The 14057-nt window shown below is 38.9% G+C and overlaps 1 protein-coding gene across 1 annotated transcript; it reads right to left on the bottom strand.

Annotated features, from left to right (window-relative positions):
• Window positions 1–913: 913 nt before the first annotated feature.
• Window positions 914–10752, bottom strand: LOC121869661. The gene is made up of 6 exons (XM_042371195.1): window positions 10647–10752; window positions 6288–6442; window positions 3238–3418; window positions 2829–2961; window positions 2119–2209; window positions 914–1367 (listed from the first exon to the last, which is right to left on the bottom strand). Exons 2-6 carry the CDS (start codon window positions 6440–6442, stop codon window positions 1277–1279), a joined length of 651 nt encoding a protein of 216 aa, XP_042227129.1. The 5' UTR covers window positions 10647–10752; the 3' UTR covers window positions 914–1276.
• Between the last annotated feature and the right edge of the window lie 3305 nt (window positions 10753–14057).

Raw genomic sequence — 14057 nt, 5'->3', positions numbered from 1 at the left:
TCAAACATAAGTTCTAGAGAATTAAATTAACATGATTCCAAAAATGACGGCCCCTTCACTTCACTACAGGGATGTTACAAGTGTAGGTTTCTAAGTAGTTTCAATACGTATGCCCTGTCAATGTGTTACATTACCTGGGCTAAAAACACAAAATATACCACCACATGCACACACTCAACACTCCTCTTAACTCAGCCCAGATATATTGAGAGGCAATTCTTATATGATAATGGATATATGGGTAACTTGTTTCTATAGCCTTATATGTTATAATCTTAATCTTAACTGTTAGTATATAAATATGGATGTGTTTATATATCAGAACACATCTGGTAAGGTAGGAAAACAAATTAAATGAGAATGAATGATGGAGGCTTAGTGTTAGTACAGTACTTATTTTTGGCCTCCTTGTTCCATTGCAGGAAAGGTCTGGCCAGAGTAAAGTAACATCCCTATTGTGCTGTACTGAATATCACCCTTGCTCACTTGGCAATAAAATGAACACAGTGGAGGGTGCTTTGCTGATGGTAGTACAACCCTTGAATAGACAGACATCTGCCAGAATGGTGAAGGTGAACCACTGAACACCCTGCTAGGAGGATGGAGGTAAACCACTGGACACCTTGCCAGAAGGATGAAGGTAAACCACCGGACACCCTGCCAGAAGGATGGAGGTAAACCACTGAACACCCTGCCAGAAGGATGAAGGTAAACCACTGGCTACGAAATGCTGTCTGACCACTCTGCTGGCCTTCTTACCAAATCTTTCTCTCTGGGTTGTGAATTACTTTCCTCCAGCAGGCGATTATAAATGTGCACAAAATAGTGACTTATTTTTAACTCCCAGTACAATAATTCACCTTGAGAGTACTTTTATGGTGATCTACAGGTCACAAGTTATTAAAAATAAGACTTAAAATGGTATACAGTATGTTGCATTTGATACTGATGTCATATATGTAACATTTCATAATACAGTACAGGTATTAATATTCTTCAACAAGTTCATTAGATGTGGTTAACATTATGTGTGGTGGTGGTTCCGAGGTGACACAGTCTGGGGTCACCCTGTTACTCACCAAAGAGAATATATCCTGGGAATATTTAACATACAATGTTTGAATGCATGAAACAACACACATAATATACAGTTCACAGAGATAGATAAATATTGGTTTACAAATGTTACAGTACAGGTAAGTGTAAATTAAAAGCTACATTAAACTTATTTTACTGGATATTTTGGGTCTTGGTGTTGTTTTCTTCAGTGCCACACTTAAGACAGTGCTCGAATTTCATTTTCCTGTGAAGGACGATTAAGTACTTGGGTCGTGGGTTTACTGTCAGTGCTGTTGAAAGCCACTCTCCTGTATTGGAAGAATATTAAGAATCACTATAAAAAACATGAAAAACTTACTAGCAATTACATGAGATATATGCAGTACAGTATTTATTCTGCTCCAAAAATTATAAAAGAAAGTCACTATTATAGAGACAAGATTTATCACGAAAGAATGACTCATGAAATGAAGGTGACATAGTGTACTGTACATCTAAATTAATCTTAAGTCAAAGTTGTTAAATATAGTGCAGTTTTAGTGTTAATTTTATGGTTGAACTCATAAGTGCAGGAGAATTCAAATGGTTTCCTCGGCAATTCTTTCATGATCTTTTTGTGAATTGATAAATTTTAGCATAAATGAGGAAGACATCCAAAACATAATGTACTGTACATTATCATTTATTAGTACAGTGCTATATAATAAAACACTAACATCAGTTAAAGCAGGTTTTCAATGTTCTAATAGCTTCAAGGAAAGGAAGAAAGTTGCTAAATAACCTACACTGAAAGGGTTCACAAGAGTTGAGCATGTTTAAGAAAAATAAGGGATTTCATTATAACACTGATGTACAATTAGAAAGAACAGTCAGCCCTTCACCTGATGGTAGTATGGTTAGGATATGTTGGATTAAGTTAGGACAGGTTATCTTAGGGTAGTTTAGATTAATATAAGGGTGTTTTAATCATCAGGTAAAATAAGCTGGGGTGCCTAATCTTCAGGTGATCTGACTAGTATGATTGGTAATATAACACCAGATGAAGGCAGATGCTCTCACCTGATCCCATCAGCTACAGCACTGTCAATCTTGTCCAAGTTGAACATGAAAGAGGAGAATATGCGGCTCACAGTCACTGCAATGCGCTCCTCTGTGAGAAAATTTTGTTTTACTTCAAAAAGTAGATAGATATTTATGCAGTAAAATCATCATACAAGTTTATAATTGGTTCAACCTGTATACAGACAATGCAGGTACAGTACTGTATACAGTATAGTTCAGCATGTGCCAGTATAATGCAGGTATACATTTTCGGTCTTGAGGTAAGCAATGGTGACCCATGGTCAAGCAAAATGATCTTAAGAAACTTCTTTTGAACGGACCCAATACAGCACAGCACTAAATAATAACAAGTCATCTCTTGATATTGAACACCAGGAAGTCAGACAAAATACTTATAAATCGTATAGTGAATCAGTGATATATTTTTATTAAAAAAAATGTCATCACTCACTGAAGATCAAATGAATATTCTCAGGCATGAATACATATAAGGGAGTGAAATAATAGGTAATGCATCGTATATTGCAACATTTATTTTCCAGTGTGAAGCAAATGTAAGATGGCATACTGGAAATGTCGGCAATTCGTTTAATCATTGCATAGTCTTATTTCAAAACTCATTTAACCCAAGTATACATTCTCCTAATGATAAAAATTCATAAACAGTTGTTCAGAAAGAGTAATTTACATAGGTAGATCAAACTTACGAAGGTCCTTGAAACTGGAAGCAGTTTGAGAAGAGTTGGCGACCTGGAAGACCCTGTCGACGGTGTTGGTGACAGTTCTTGTGGCTGTACCGTTGGTGACTTTGGTCTTCACCCCCTTCACTATAATCACTACCTACACACAACACCAACCATGTTCAGTACACATTAAATGATGACAATGTGAATCAGGTATATATAGCAGAGAATTACAGTGTAGTTTTAGTTAGCATTGACGAAAGAATAACTTTAAACAAATAGTTGATTATACAGGTGTATCGCAATTTCTATTTGTTGTAAGAGAAGGAGGTAAGTAGATAAAATTTCCATCACCAAAGATTTATCCAAAGTTGGTAAAAATTATTTAAAATCAGAATTATCTCCCACAAAATGAAATTCAAATCCTACTCACCTGCTCGCCGCCTTCAGCAATCGCTTGATTGACCTTTTCCGACACCTCGCGAATGGCATCTGGTAACTCTTTTACCGAATTCACTACGAAGTTGCCCAAGTCATCAATGACCCCTCCGATGGCTGTTGTGACGCGAGCTGCTGCCTCGTCCACAGCTGCCATTGTTTCAGACGTCAACACCCTGTAACACGTAATTTCATCCACAATGTTGGTCTTGTTGCTGCCACCATCATCTTAGAATTGACTTAACAACACATACACAAGGGTCAGGCTTTTCATGAGAGGTATTAGTAGATTCAGTCTTTACACTGAATATATCAATACCTGTACATCCAATCTTACCACAGGAGGCATTACAACAGTCTTAACCCTGGAGATAATAAGTGTTGGGACTTTCAACTATACGCACCCAGATCAGGTGATACGCAATTCACTTGACACCAACTATGTTACGCTTTACAAGGAAGCAATTTGCCAGGCCTTGTATTATCTATATAGTTATACCATCCACATATCCTTTTACAGGTAATATCATTCTAATATCCATTTATCATTTTAATTTTTTATTTTATTCTCATCATCCATGAATCATTTTAACTTCATACGGATATCATCCACATATCATTTTTATATAATTCTTAATTTGTAGGAAAATTAATGATTGCTGGTAGCTAAATGGGTTGTGATGACCGACCTTGTTTGTTTAATAATATCGAATCTATTCAGGTTGAAACAGTTAAAATCTTAAGTTTCAAGGCAAATGGATAACTAACTGCAAGATTGCCATAGTTAAAAGCTGGGATCACATGAAAATAGACACACCACCTTATTTCACTTGATTAAATACCCTAATGCAACCTGGGATGGGTTAGGGTTAGAATAGGGTGGCTACCGGTAAGTGTAAGGTGAAATAAGCTAGGGTGCCTAATCTTCACGTGATCAATAAGCTGAAACGCCTCAAACTTATTATTAACATATACGGATTGTAATGTGTAAAGGTGTTTGAGGACAGTACAGTATTTTTAATCTGCTAGAATGTGTTATGTTTGCTCCCTTCATGCCAGCTTTCCCTTAAATTCAACTTCCCTGACGTCAGCTGACAAGGATAAGCCAGCCAGTCTCCTATCTGTACCTCCTCTTGAAACCCAATAGCCAAGGTGCTGTTGTATCCAGGCGGGACACACACACACACACGAGGCTCAGCTGCAACATTAGGAAAGATCTTACATAAAAAACAAGATTGCTTTTTCTATTTTAGTTGGTTCTTTGGCTTGATGTATTTGCTTTATATACGCTCTCAATAAAGTCAATATACATAAATAGCATAAATTTCCTCCTTGAATTAGTATATAAAATGTTTTTTATTGTATTAGTCTACAAATTACGTGCTTAAACACCATAGTTGTTTAAGCATACATATATAAATTAATAAAAACATCCACTACGTGAGACTGGTTTATTATGACGCGCAGGCCAGTGTTGCCAGGTGTGGAAAAAATTTCTTATTTAGGGAAAGGGAAGAAAATGAAAATTGGTCAAAATTTAGGGGAAAATGGCAATGGAAAAGGGGCATTTTGAAAGAGGACCAAACTATTTCGACGACTAAGTTTGTCAGTCGGATCCCATACACCTCACCCTCTCCACCCACAAGGTACTGTATTATGTTCTTGCAATATTGTTAATAAGTTGCTAAACTAACCAAATTACTTTGTTCTGTGTGTCTTCCTTGGCACTATATTAATTTGGTTTACATTCCCCCACTCCTTTGGTCACCTCAGCTATTCCCACCTACAGGTTCTCCTCCTCCCTACTCTTCCCCGCCCTTTGATAGGCTGTTTTCAATAATTTAAGAAAAAAGTAGTGGCATTGAACATTCATCCCAATAGACACTCAGTAAATTATATATTTATTTTCAGCCACGCAGGTAATAGCATCATATTAACATGCAGATGCTGTCATATTGAATATGATTAGAAATGCAAATAACTACCACCATATTATCACAATTATATATAAATAGGGAAATTTTGTGACAAAAAGGAAATTTTGAGGGTGCATCAAGGCAATTTGGCCAAGGAGACCTGGCATCACTGCGCGCGCCACTTGTTGCTTATTAGCAAGTAAGGACAATTTGCCAAGGAGACCTGGCATCACTGCGCGCGCCAACTCGTTCTAAATAGCCAGTTAGGTTGGTCAATATCATCTCTGCCGAAGCATGTGAAGTCTCTGGATTGGAATCCGAACTGGACGCTTATTTTTCCCATAACACAGAAGCATCGTTCACACTTTGTAGAACATACTATGCTTTAAGAATCAGTGTGTTCGTAATCTTATAACTCGTATATACGTGTTGCAACTCAAATGAACCAGTTGGATGAGTTTTTACATCTCCAGCTTAAGGAATAGTTTAACATAAGGACTTTCAACAATCCACCTTTTGTCTTAACTTTAATGAGTTTATTAGATGCTTTCTATCATCATCAATTGTAGAACATTTTCACATAAAGACCTATAAGAATCCATCTTTTGTGTCGTAACTTATAAAAACGTATAAAACGCACTCACATTATTTGTGGGGGATGAATGTAAGGATCTTTAAGAATGGGGGGATGAATGTAAGGATCTTTAAGAATGGGGGGATGAATGTAAGGATCTTTAAGAATGGGGGGATGAATGTAAGGATCTTTAAGAATGGGGGGATGAATGTAAGGATCTTTAAGAATGGGGGGATGAATGTAAGGATCTTTAAGAATGCCAAGTCTTCCAGAGGTCACCTTGAAGCGAACAAAACCAGTCCCAAGAGAATTTCCGTACCTTCTTGACTGGCAGGATACACACGCTGATTGGCAGAGGCTTCGCTAATGTTCGCGTGCTGCTTGGAGGAATTAATGTGCGTGGGCATGAGGGGCACTGGTTAGCATATTTCAGGTGTGTGTGGTATGGAGCCTCTGATGAACAGAATTTTAGGTGTGCGTGTGCATGAGGCTCTAATAAGCACAATTATTGTGTGTATTTTGGGATATGACAGTCAGTGACAGACAGATACTTACGCATCAACAATGTCCTCCATAGGATGTGGTGTGGAGGAAGGAGTCCCCTTACGGTGCTCGGCGGGTAGTTGGCTGGACTCACGCCCCTCTTTGTTGCTGGGCGCCGCCACCACTACCATCACCACCGCCGCCGCAAGTGCCACGCGCATGAACATCTGCAACATGAGAAAAACAAATGCATTATACAGTAAGTCGTCCTCTGCAACACAAGAACAATATCATTACACCACTTATCGGGAGGTTGGTCTGTTCTGTGTTACTTTGTTATCACTATTGTCCAGTGTTAGTACAGGAGGAAGCTGGAGTAGGCTACCTGGCGGAAACCTACTATGTTTGGTAATGTCAACCTGGACAACTAACTCCTTTCCCGTATGTGGTTCGGGCCCGAGACTGAACCCAGGACACAGTATAGGATATATGTGTTACCTCCGTTCCACAGGTTATGCAACTGTTATGTTAGGTTAAGTGAATTTACATCTGATTAGATATAGTAAGGCGATGTTAGGTTGGGTTTGATTAGGTTAAATTTGGTCAGGTGAGAATTGATTTGATTTGTTGAGGTTAAGTTAGGTAAAACATTTATTATGTTAGGTTAGATATGATTAGCTCGTGAACTCTTGCTTCAAGGAGAGAGACTACTTACTGTCAATCGCAGTCTGGATAACGGGTTCTCTCGCCGCAGGTCAGACAGTTTTTCATTGTAACACACACACACCACAACGCCCGCTGGCTGTGTATACTGTACATGTCGCCGCTTCACCTTAGCGGGGGAATCCAACCACTGACTCTCTGCAGAACTCCTAACACTACATACACGTACAGTAGATACACCACGCATAGAATCATTATCTCTCTCTCTCTGGTAGTCATTCCAAGGCTCCTCCAGCGCCCCCTACAGCCACCACCCATAATCTTGTCTACCATTGTCAAAAAAACTAAAATTTTAAGTACGTAAGAGGAGCTTTAACTCTTCTCCGTCAGGGAATGAGTGAGTGAATTAATAACAAATCCATACCCGTAGGTACTGTACTAAGACAACGGAATATAGTCCTAGCTATTTAGTGATACGTGGAAAGTGTGGGTGAAGAAATCGAGGCCACAGTACAGTAAATGTTATACTTGACAAGTCTCACGCATGTCTTAACGATCTTGTTTTTCCCTCCATTATCACACTCACGCTTAATACAGGGAATTTCAACATTAATATAGGGAATCTAAAGCTAGAATACAGTATATGGAATCTTATGCTATATATTAAGTAAAATTGTCATACAAGTTTACAATTGGTTCAGCATGTATATAGACAATGCAGGTATACAGTTTAGCACACAGTTCCTTAGGAATAGTTTCAAAATCCTTTCATAACTCGATTATTAAAATTAACTCAATATATTCAATAAAATTCTCATGAAAATATTACGAGTCTCCATCACTTGACCGGCTGTGTCCATATGAAAAGAGGATTATGATTGGTGCTACAGCGGATGTGAACCAGTAAGAATAGGTCTTTCAAATAGATTTCCCGCGGTCATTGCTCTCGTCGCTCACCGTTGTCAACAAAGAATCGCTTTTGTCACTCCCTCATCTTCCTATTAGCCAGAGTCTTCTAGCGGACATACGATTACTTTCTGTAGAGCGCTAACACAAGCAGGATTTTTATCTTCAATATATTTTCGCTATAATAAAGGACGCCATCAAAGAGTGAAAATCCACAAGGAATTACGTGATACTCAACCTTCTGACGACGCGTACGAGAGACTTGGAATGACGCCATGTTCAGTCCATAAGCGGAACAGAAGGTATCGTTGCTTCATCTCTGGTTGAACAAGGAAGCAAACATGTTTAACATACACCTCTTGCAACCACAGTGTGAAATGCAGGACATATATTTACCATTGTTTCTATACCTGCACTGTTTAGACACATTGTTTGTATACCAGCACTGTCACGATACAATCTACATACCTGCGTGACACTGTACAGTATGTTGAACTGTATACCTGCGTTGTCTATATGTATAATTAAACGTATACCTGCATTATCTATACGCATGTTGTACTGTACTGTAAGGTCCCCTGCGAAGATACACAGTACATTATATATCCAAGTCATGGCTGAGAAAAAGGCTGACCTAAAACAGTGACCGGTAGCTCTCACACCCTCCAGGCACCAGGGAGGGTTGGCAGTGTGTGTGTGTAGTGCGACTTAGATTGGTGAAAGTTATACGCTGTCAGGTGAAAGGTGTGAAAGTCGACTAGCTAGATGAAGGTGAAGGGCGGAGATGGGTAGGTAATGTGGGTTTGTTCAGTGACCCTCTCTGGCTCTTGATGGGTAGATACATAGGTTGGAATATGTATTTAGTAAAATCGTCAGATGTTTACAATCAATTCATCATGTAGGAGTATATGGACAATGCAGGTGTACAGTTCAACATGTATATAGACAATGCAGGTATACAGTTCAACATGCATATACACAATGCAGGTATACAGTTCAACATGCATATACACAGTACAGGTTTACGAAGTACAGTACCTAGACAGTGCAGGTATACAATAAATGTACCTAGAGTGATGGTATACAAACAGTGGTAAACAGTAAGGCAATCTGATGAAGGATATCCATAAAACACTGAATAAAACACTGGTATAAACTTGTACCACTAGAGAGTAACACAAGGACCTGGTAATGACCTCTGCTGCGACACACTTCTCACCCAACACTGTCCTACATTTATACACACACAGATTAGCCCCTCTAGTTTATTTTACCTTTTAATTAATCACCCTAAACCTAACGCTAACTTAACCTTATCTAATGCTAACCTAACGTTAACTTACCTTATCGAATGCTAACCTAACCTTATCTAATGCTAACCTAACGCTAACTTAACCTTATCTAATGCTAACTTAACCTTATCTAATGCTAACCTAACGTTAACTTACCTTATCGAATGCTAACCTAACCTTATCTAATGCTAACCTAACGCTAACTTAACCTTATCTAATACTAACTTAACCTTATCTAATGCTAACCTAACGCTAACTTACCTTATCGAATGCTAACCTAACCTTATCTAATGCCAACCTAACGCTAACTTAACCTTATCTAATACTAACTTAACCTTATCTAATGCTAACCTAACGTTAACTTACCTTATCGAATGCTAACCTAACCTTATCTAATGCTAACCTAATGCTAACTTAACCTTATCTAATACTAACTTAACCTTATCTAATGCGAACCTAACCGCATCTAATGTTAACCTAACCCAATACCCCGACTGTCTGTTATACACAATGCGAGAGGAGAATATTGGAATCTGAGATGGTCAAGTATGAGTCATTTTATTGTTATATTTCTCTCTTAATGGGATTTATCAACGGGTTTGGGTAGAGAGAAAAAAAGGTCGCTCTATGTAGCAACTTTTCGCTGGCACAATACATGACGATATAAATAAGAGAAAGAATTGAGATTTGAGCTACAAGCTGCCAACACGTGTCCATCACCTCACTAGCCTGATTCATGAGGTGTTTACAAAGTCCCTTGATGTTTTTGTTTGCATTCCCTTTAACAAAATTATATCATTCACCGTGTACATTACAATATACAACTTACAGATAGAATTATGTAATACACGTCATAAATATCCTTCACTAGATTAAGTCTCAAGAAAAAAAATATGAAGAATACAGTTATGTGAAGGGCCTCTGTAAACAAGAAAACATCAAGGGATTTTAGAAACACTGGAAAATGGTGGCTGTGGTAAAACCGGCAACTCGTCCGCCCTCCTCTGCACCTCATTTGACCTGACTGTCCTCTAAGTCTGGGGTCTAGACACAGTGACCTAGACTGACCAGAATGTTCCCGAATACACAAGTCGAGTTTATATTTCTCCTGTGTTTTATTTTTACTTCGGGCGGATCCAGGAGGGGTGTCCTGTGGGTCCGGACCTCAGAATATCTCCTATTATCAAGTACACAAGGGTTGAAAATGGCCTCAAAATGCCCATGTTATTAACTAGATTAAAAAAAAATCTCGAGGGGTCTTAATGCCACCCAAAACCCCGAGCTTGGTGGTCTCGCTTTGCTCGCCATATTCCCTTCCCTAAAACTTCTTGGACCCCCCCCCCCTTCCCCTCCTTTATATTCCTGGATCCGCCCCCGAAGAACCTTGTGTGTTGACGACAGCGCGAGTGAAAATAACCAGAAATAATTGATGCCAGAGACGTATAATGACGTAGATCTTATAGGAACCATCTCGGTTATGGGGCAATGGAGACGTTGTTGATTGAATGATGCAACTGGTGTGTGTGTGTTGAGGGTTAAATTAAGCCAACAAGACAGTATGACGTCTTACCTTTCTCTCCTCAAGTCAGTCAGACGAACTCCGTGTGAACTCTTTACCGGCCACTAGCACACTGACGTCCTCCTGGGTCTGACTCCTACAGCCACCCCCACCCGTTCGAGCTCGACTCTCCCCAGACCTCCCTCCTCTCCCCTCTCCTCACCTACCTACCTCCTACCCTCTCTTGTTTCTCACCCCTTAACTTTCTTTTACGTCTGTTTCTTTCCTCAAATATTTCTTTAGTTTTCCTGGTGCCTTTAATGTCATTCTTAATTCTTTCTATTCAGTAGTTTGATAATTTATATAAACAATCAATATAATTTTTATATGCTAGGTGCTTCCTGATTTCTATAAATATGTATACCACTTGGTTCTTATACATAATATACAGGTGTACAGTTCAGCATGTATATAGACAATGCAGGTGTACAGTTCAGCATGTATATAGACAATGCAGGTGTACAGTTCAACATGTATATAGACAATGCAGGTGTACAGTTCAGCATGTATATAGACAATGCAGGTGTACAGTTCAGCATGTATATAGACAATGCACTACATAGGTATACATACTTTCAGTACTGGATCACCTGAAGAATAGCCACCCCAGCTTATTTCACCTAAAGATTAACCTAACTTAACCTCCCTCCCAAATAGTGTACTGTTAGTTAATGGTGGATATTCTTCAGGTGAAATAAACTGAAGTGGATATTCTACAGGTGAAATAAACTGAGGTGGATATTCTACAGGTGAAATAAACTGAGGTGGATATTCTACAGGTGAAATAAACTGGGGTGGATATTCTACAGGTGAAATAAACTGGGGTGGATATTCTACAGGTGAAATAAACTGGGTGGATATTCTTCAGGTGAAATAAACTGAGGTGGATATTCTAGAGGTGAAATAAACTGGGGTGGGTGAAATTCTACTGAGGTGAAATAAATGGATTCTGGAGGTGATTCTTAAACTGAGGGTGGAAATAAACTCTTGGATATTCTTGAAATAAACTGGGTGAAATAAACTGAGGGTGGATATTCTTCAGGTGATCCATAAACTGGATACCTGATATTCTACTGAGGTGATGAGGTGAAATAAACTGGGGTGGATATTCTTCAGGTGAAATAAACTGGGGTGGATATTCTTCAGGTGAAATAAACTGGGGTGGATATTCTTCAGGTGAAATAAACTGGGGTGGATATTCTTCAGGTGAAATAAACTGGGGTGGATATTCTTCAGGTGATCCACAATACCTGTTTACTTATGGAAGCAAATTTATACATATTAACAGCATCAAACTGGCCTACCTTACACTGGTACACACTGTCCTTGGTAGATAGATCAAAGGGAAAACAAGTTAAAGGTTTAACGGTAGGGGAAACAGAGCGAGGTTATCTGTGTGTGCTCATGCTGTCAATAAACTGGTCCCCTGCTGCATGTAGGCATAGGCAGTAGGTATTTATTAGTGGAGGAACACGCGTCTGATTGGTTACTTCGCATATGGCCTGGTTCCTTGTAGCCAATGACAGACAATAGGTGGAAGAATAAGCGTCTGATTGGTTACTTCGCACAGCCTGGTTCCTTGTAGCCAATGACAGACAATAGGTGGAAGAATAAGCGTCTGATTGGTTACTTCAGAGACTGGTTCCTTGTAGCCAATGACAGCCAACGAGTGGGAGAACAAGCGTCTGATTGGTTACTTCGCACATGGCGTGGTTCCTTGTAGCCAATGATATAGGCAACAAGTATTCATTAGTGGAAGGACACGCGTCTGATTGGTCGATTCACTAACCAATGAGAGACGAGCCATAGTCAAATTTGGTGGGATTGTCTGGTGGGAAATAGCTGGGCTTTTGTCTACTGGGAAATAGCTGGGATATTGTTTAGTAGAAAATAGCTGGGATTTTGTCTACTAGGAAATAGCTGGGATTTTGTCTAGTAGGAAATAACTGGGATTTTGTCTGGTGGGAAATAGCTGGGATTATGACTGGTGGGAAATAGCTGTGATTTTGTCTGGTGGGAAATAGCTGTGATTTTGTCTAGTAGGAAATAACTGGGATTTTGTCCAGTGGGAAAGAGCTGGGATATTGTCTATTAGGAAATAACTAGGATTTGTCTAGTAGAAAATAGCTGGGATTTCGTCTAGTAGGAAATAACTGGGATTTTGTCTATTAGGAAATAACTAGGATTTGTCTAGTAGAAAATAGCTGGGATTTTGTCTAGTGAGAATAACTAGGATTTTGTCTATTAGGAAATAACTAGGATTTGTCTGGTAGAAATAGCTGGGATTTTTGTCTAGTAGAAATAACTGGGTTGTCTATTAGAATAACAGGATTTGTCTAGTAGAAAATAGCTGGGATTTCGTCTAGTGAAATAACTGGGATTTTGTCTATTAGGAAATAACTAGGATTTGTCTAGTAGAAATAGCTGGGATTTTGTCTAGTAGGAATAACTAGGATTTTGTCTATTAGGGAAATAGCTGGGATTTTGTCTGGTCGGAAATAACTAGGATTTTGTCTATTAGGAAATAACTAGGATTTGTCTAGTAGAAAATAGCTGGGATTTCGTCTAGTGGAAATAACTGGGATTTTGTCTATTAGGAAATAACTAGGATTTGTCTAGTGAGAAAATAGCTGGGATTGTCTAGTAGGGAAATAACTGGGATTTTGTCTATTAGGAAATAACTAGGATTTGTCTAGTGAAATAGCTGGGATTTGTCTAGTGGGAAATAACTAGGATTTTGTCTATTAGAAATAACTAGGATTTGTCTAGTAGAAAATAGCTGGGATTTCGTCTAGTAGGAAATAACTGGGATTTTGTCTATTAGAAATAACTAGGATTTTGTCTATTAGAAATAGCTGGGATTTCGTCTAGTGAAATAACTGGGATTTTGTCTAATGGGAAATAACTAGGATTTGTCTAGTAGAAAATAGCTGGGATTTTGTCTAGTAGGAAATAGCTGGGATTGATTTGATTGCTAGTAGGAATAACTGGATTTTGTCTATTAGAAATAACTAGGATTTTGTCTAGTAGGAAATAACTAGGATTTTGTCTATTAGGAAATAGCTGGGATTTTGTCTAGTAGGAAATAACTAGGATTTTTTCCTCTGGGTTTTTGCGTTGCCACTTCCTCCATCTTGCGTCACACACCCCTGGCAAGGTGACCCCAGCAGCGAGCCGAGTGTTGCTGAACCGTGTAAGGAGTTTGTACAGTCACTCTATGCCTGTGTTTCGCCTCTTGATGTTTGTGTTGACAGAGTCCCTCCATGTTTGTGTTTGCTGAGATGGCAGTTGTGTTTACAGATTCCATTAGTGTTTGTGCGAATTTGTAAACACAAACATCAAGGGACTCTGTAAACACAAACATCAGAGACTCTGTAAGCCTAAACATCAAGGGCTCTATAACAACATCAAGGACTTTTAAAC

Source organism: Homarus americanus, unplaced genomic scaffold, assembly GCF_018991925.1.
Source record: "Homarus americanus isolate GMGI-L3 unplaced genomic scaffold, GMGI_Hamer_2.0 scaffold23578, whole genome shotgun sequence".
NCBI lineage: Eukaryota > Metazoa > Arthropoda > Malacostraca > Decapoda > Nephropidae > Homarus > Homarus americanus.
The sequence above is the reverse complement of the archived record's forward strand: the minus strand, read 5'-3'. Positions and strand labels throughout refer to the sequence as shown.

Bases quoted from the DNA above. Each gene is read 5' to 3' on its own strand.
- LOC121869661 (XM_042371195.1), bottom strand. From the start codon at position 6,442: ATGTTCATGCGCGTGGCACTTGCGGCGGCGGTGGTGATGGTAGTGGTG. The intron at 3,419-6,287 runs GTAAGTATCTGT...TACGTGTTACAG, and splicing joins ATGGAGGACATTGTTGATGC to GGTGTTGACGTCTGAAACAA. The intron at 2,962-3,237 runs GTGAGTAGGATT...TGTTGTGTGTAG, and splicing joins TTGCTGAAGGCGGCGAGCAG to GTAGTGATTATAGTGAAGGG.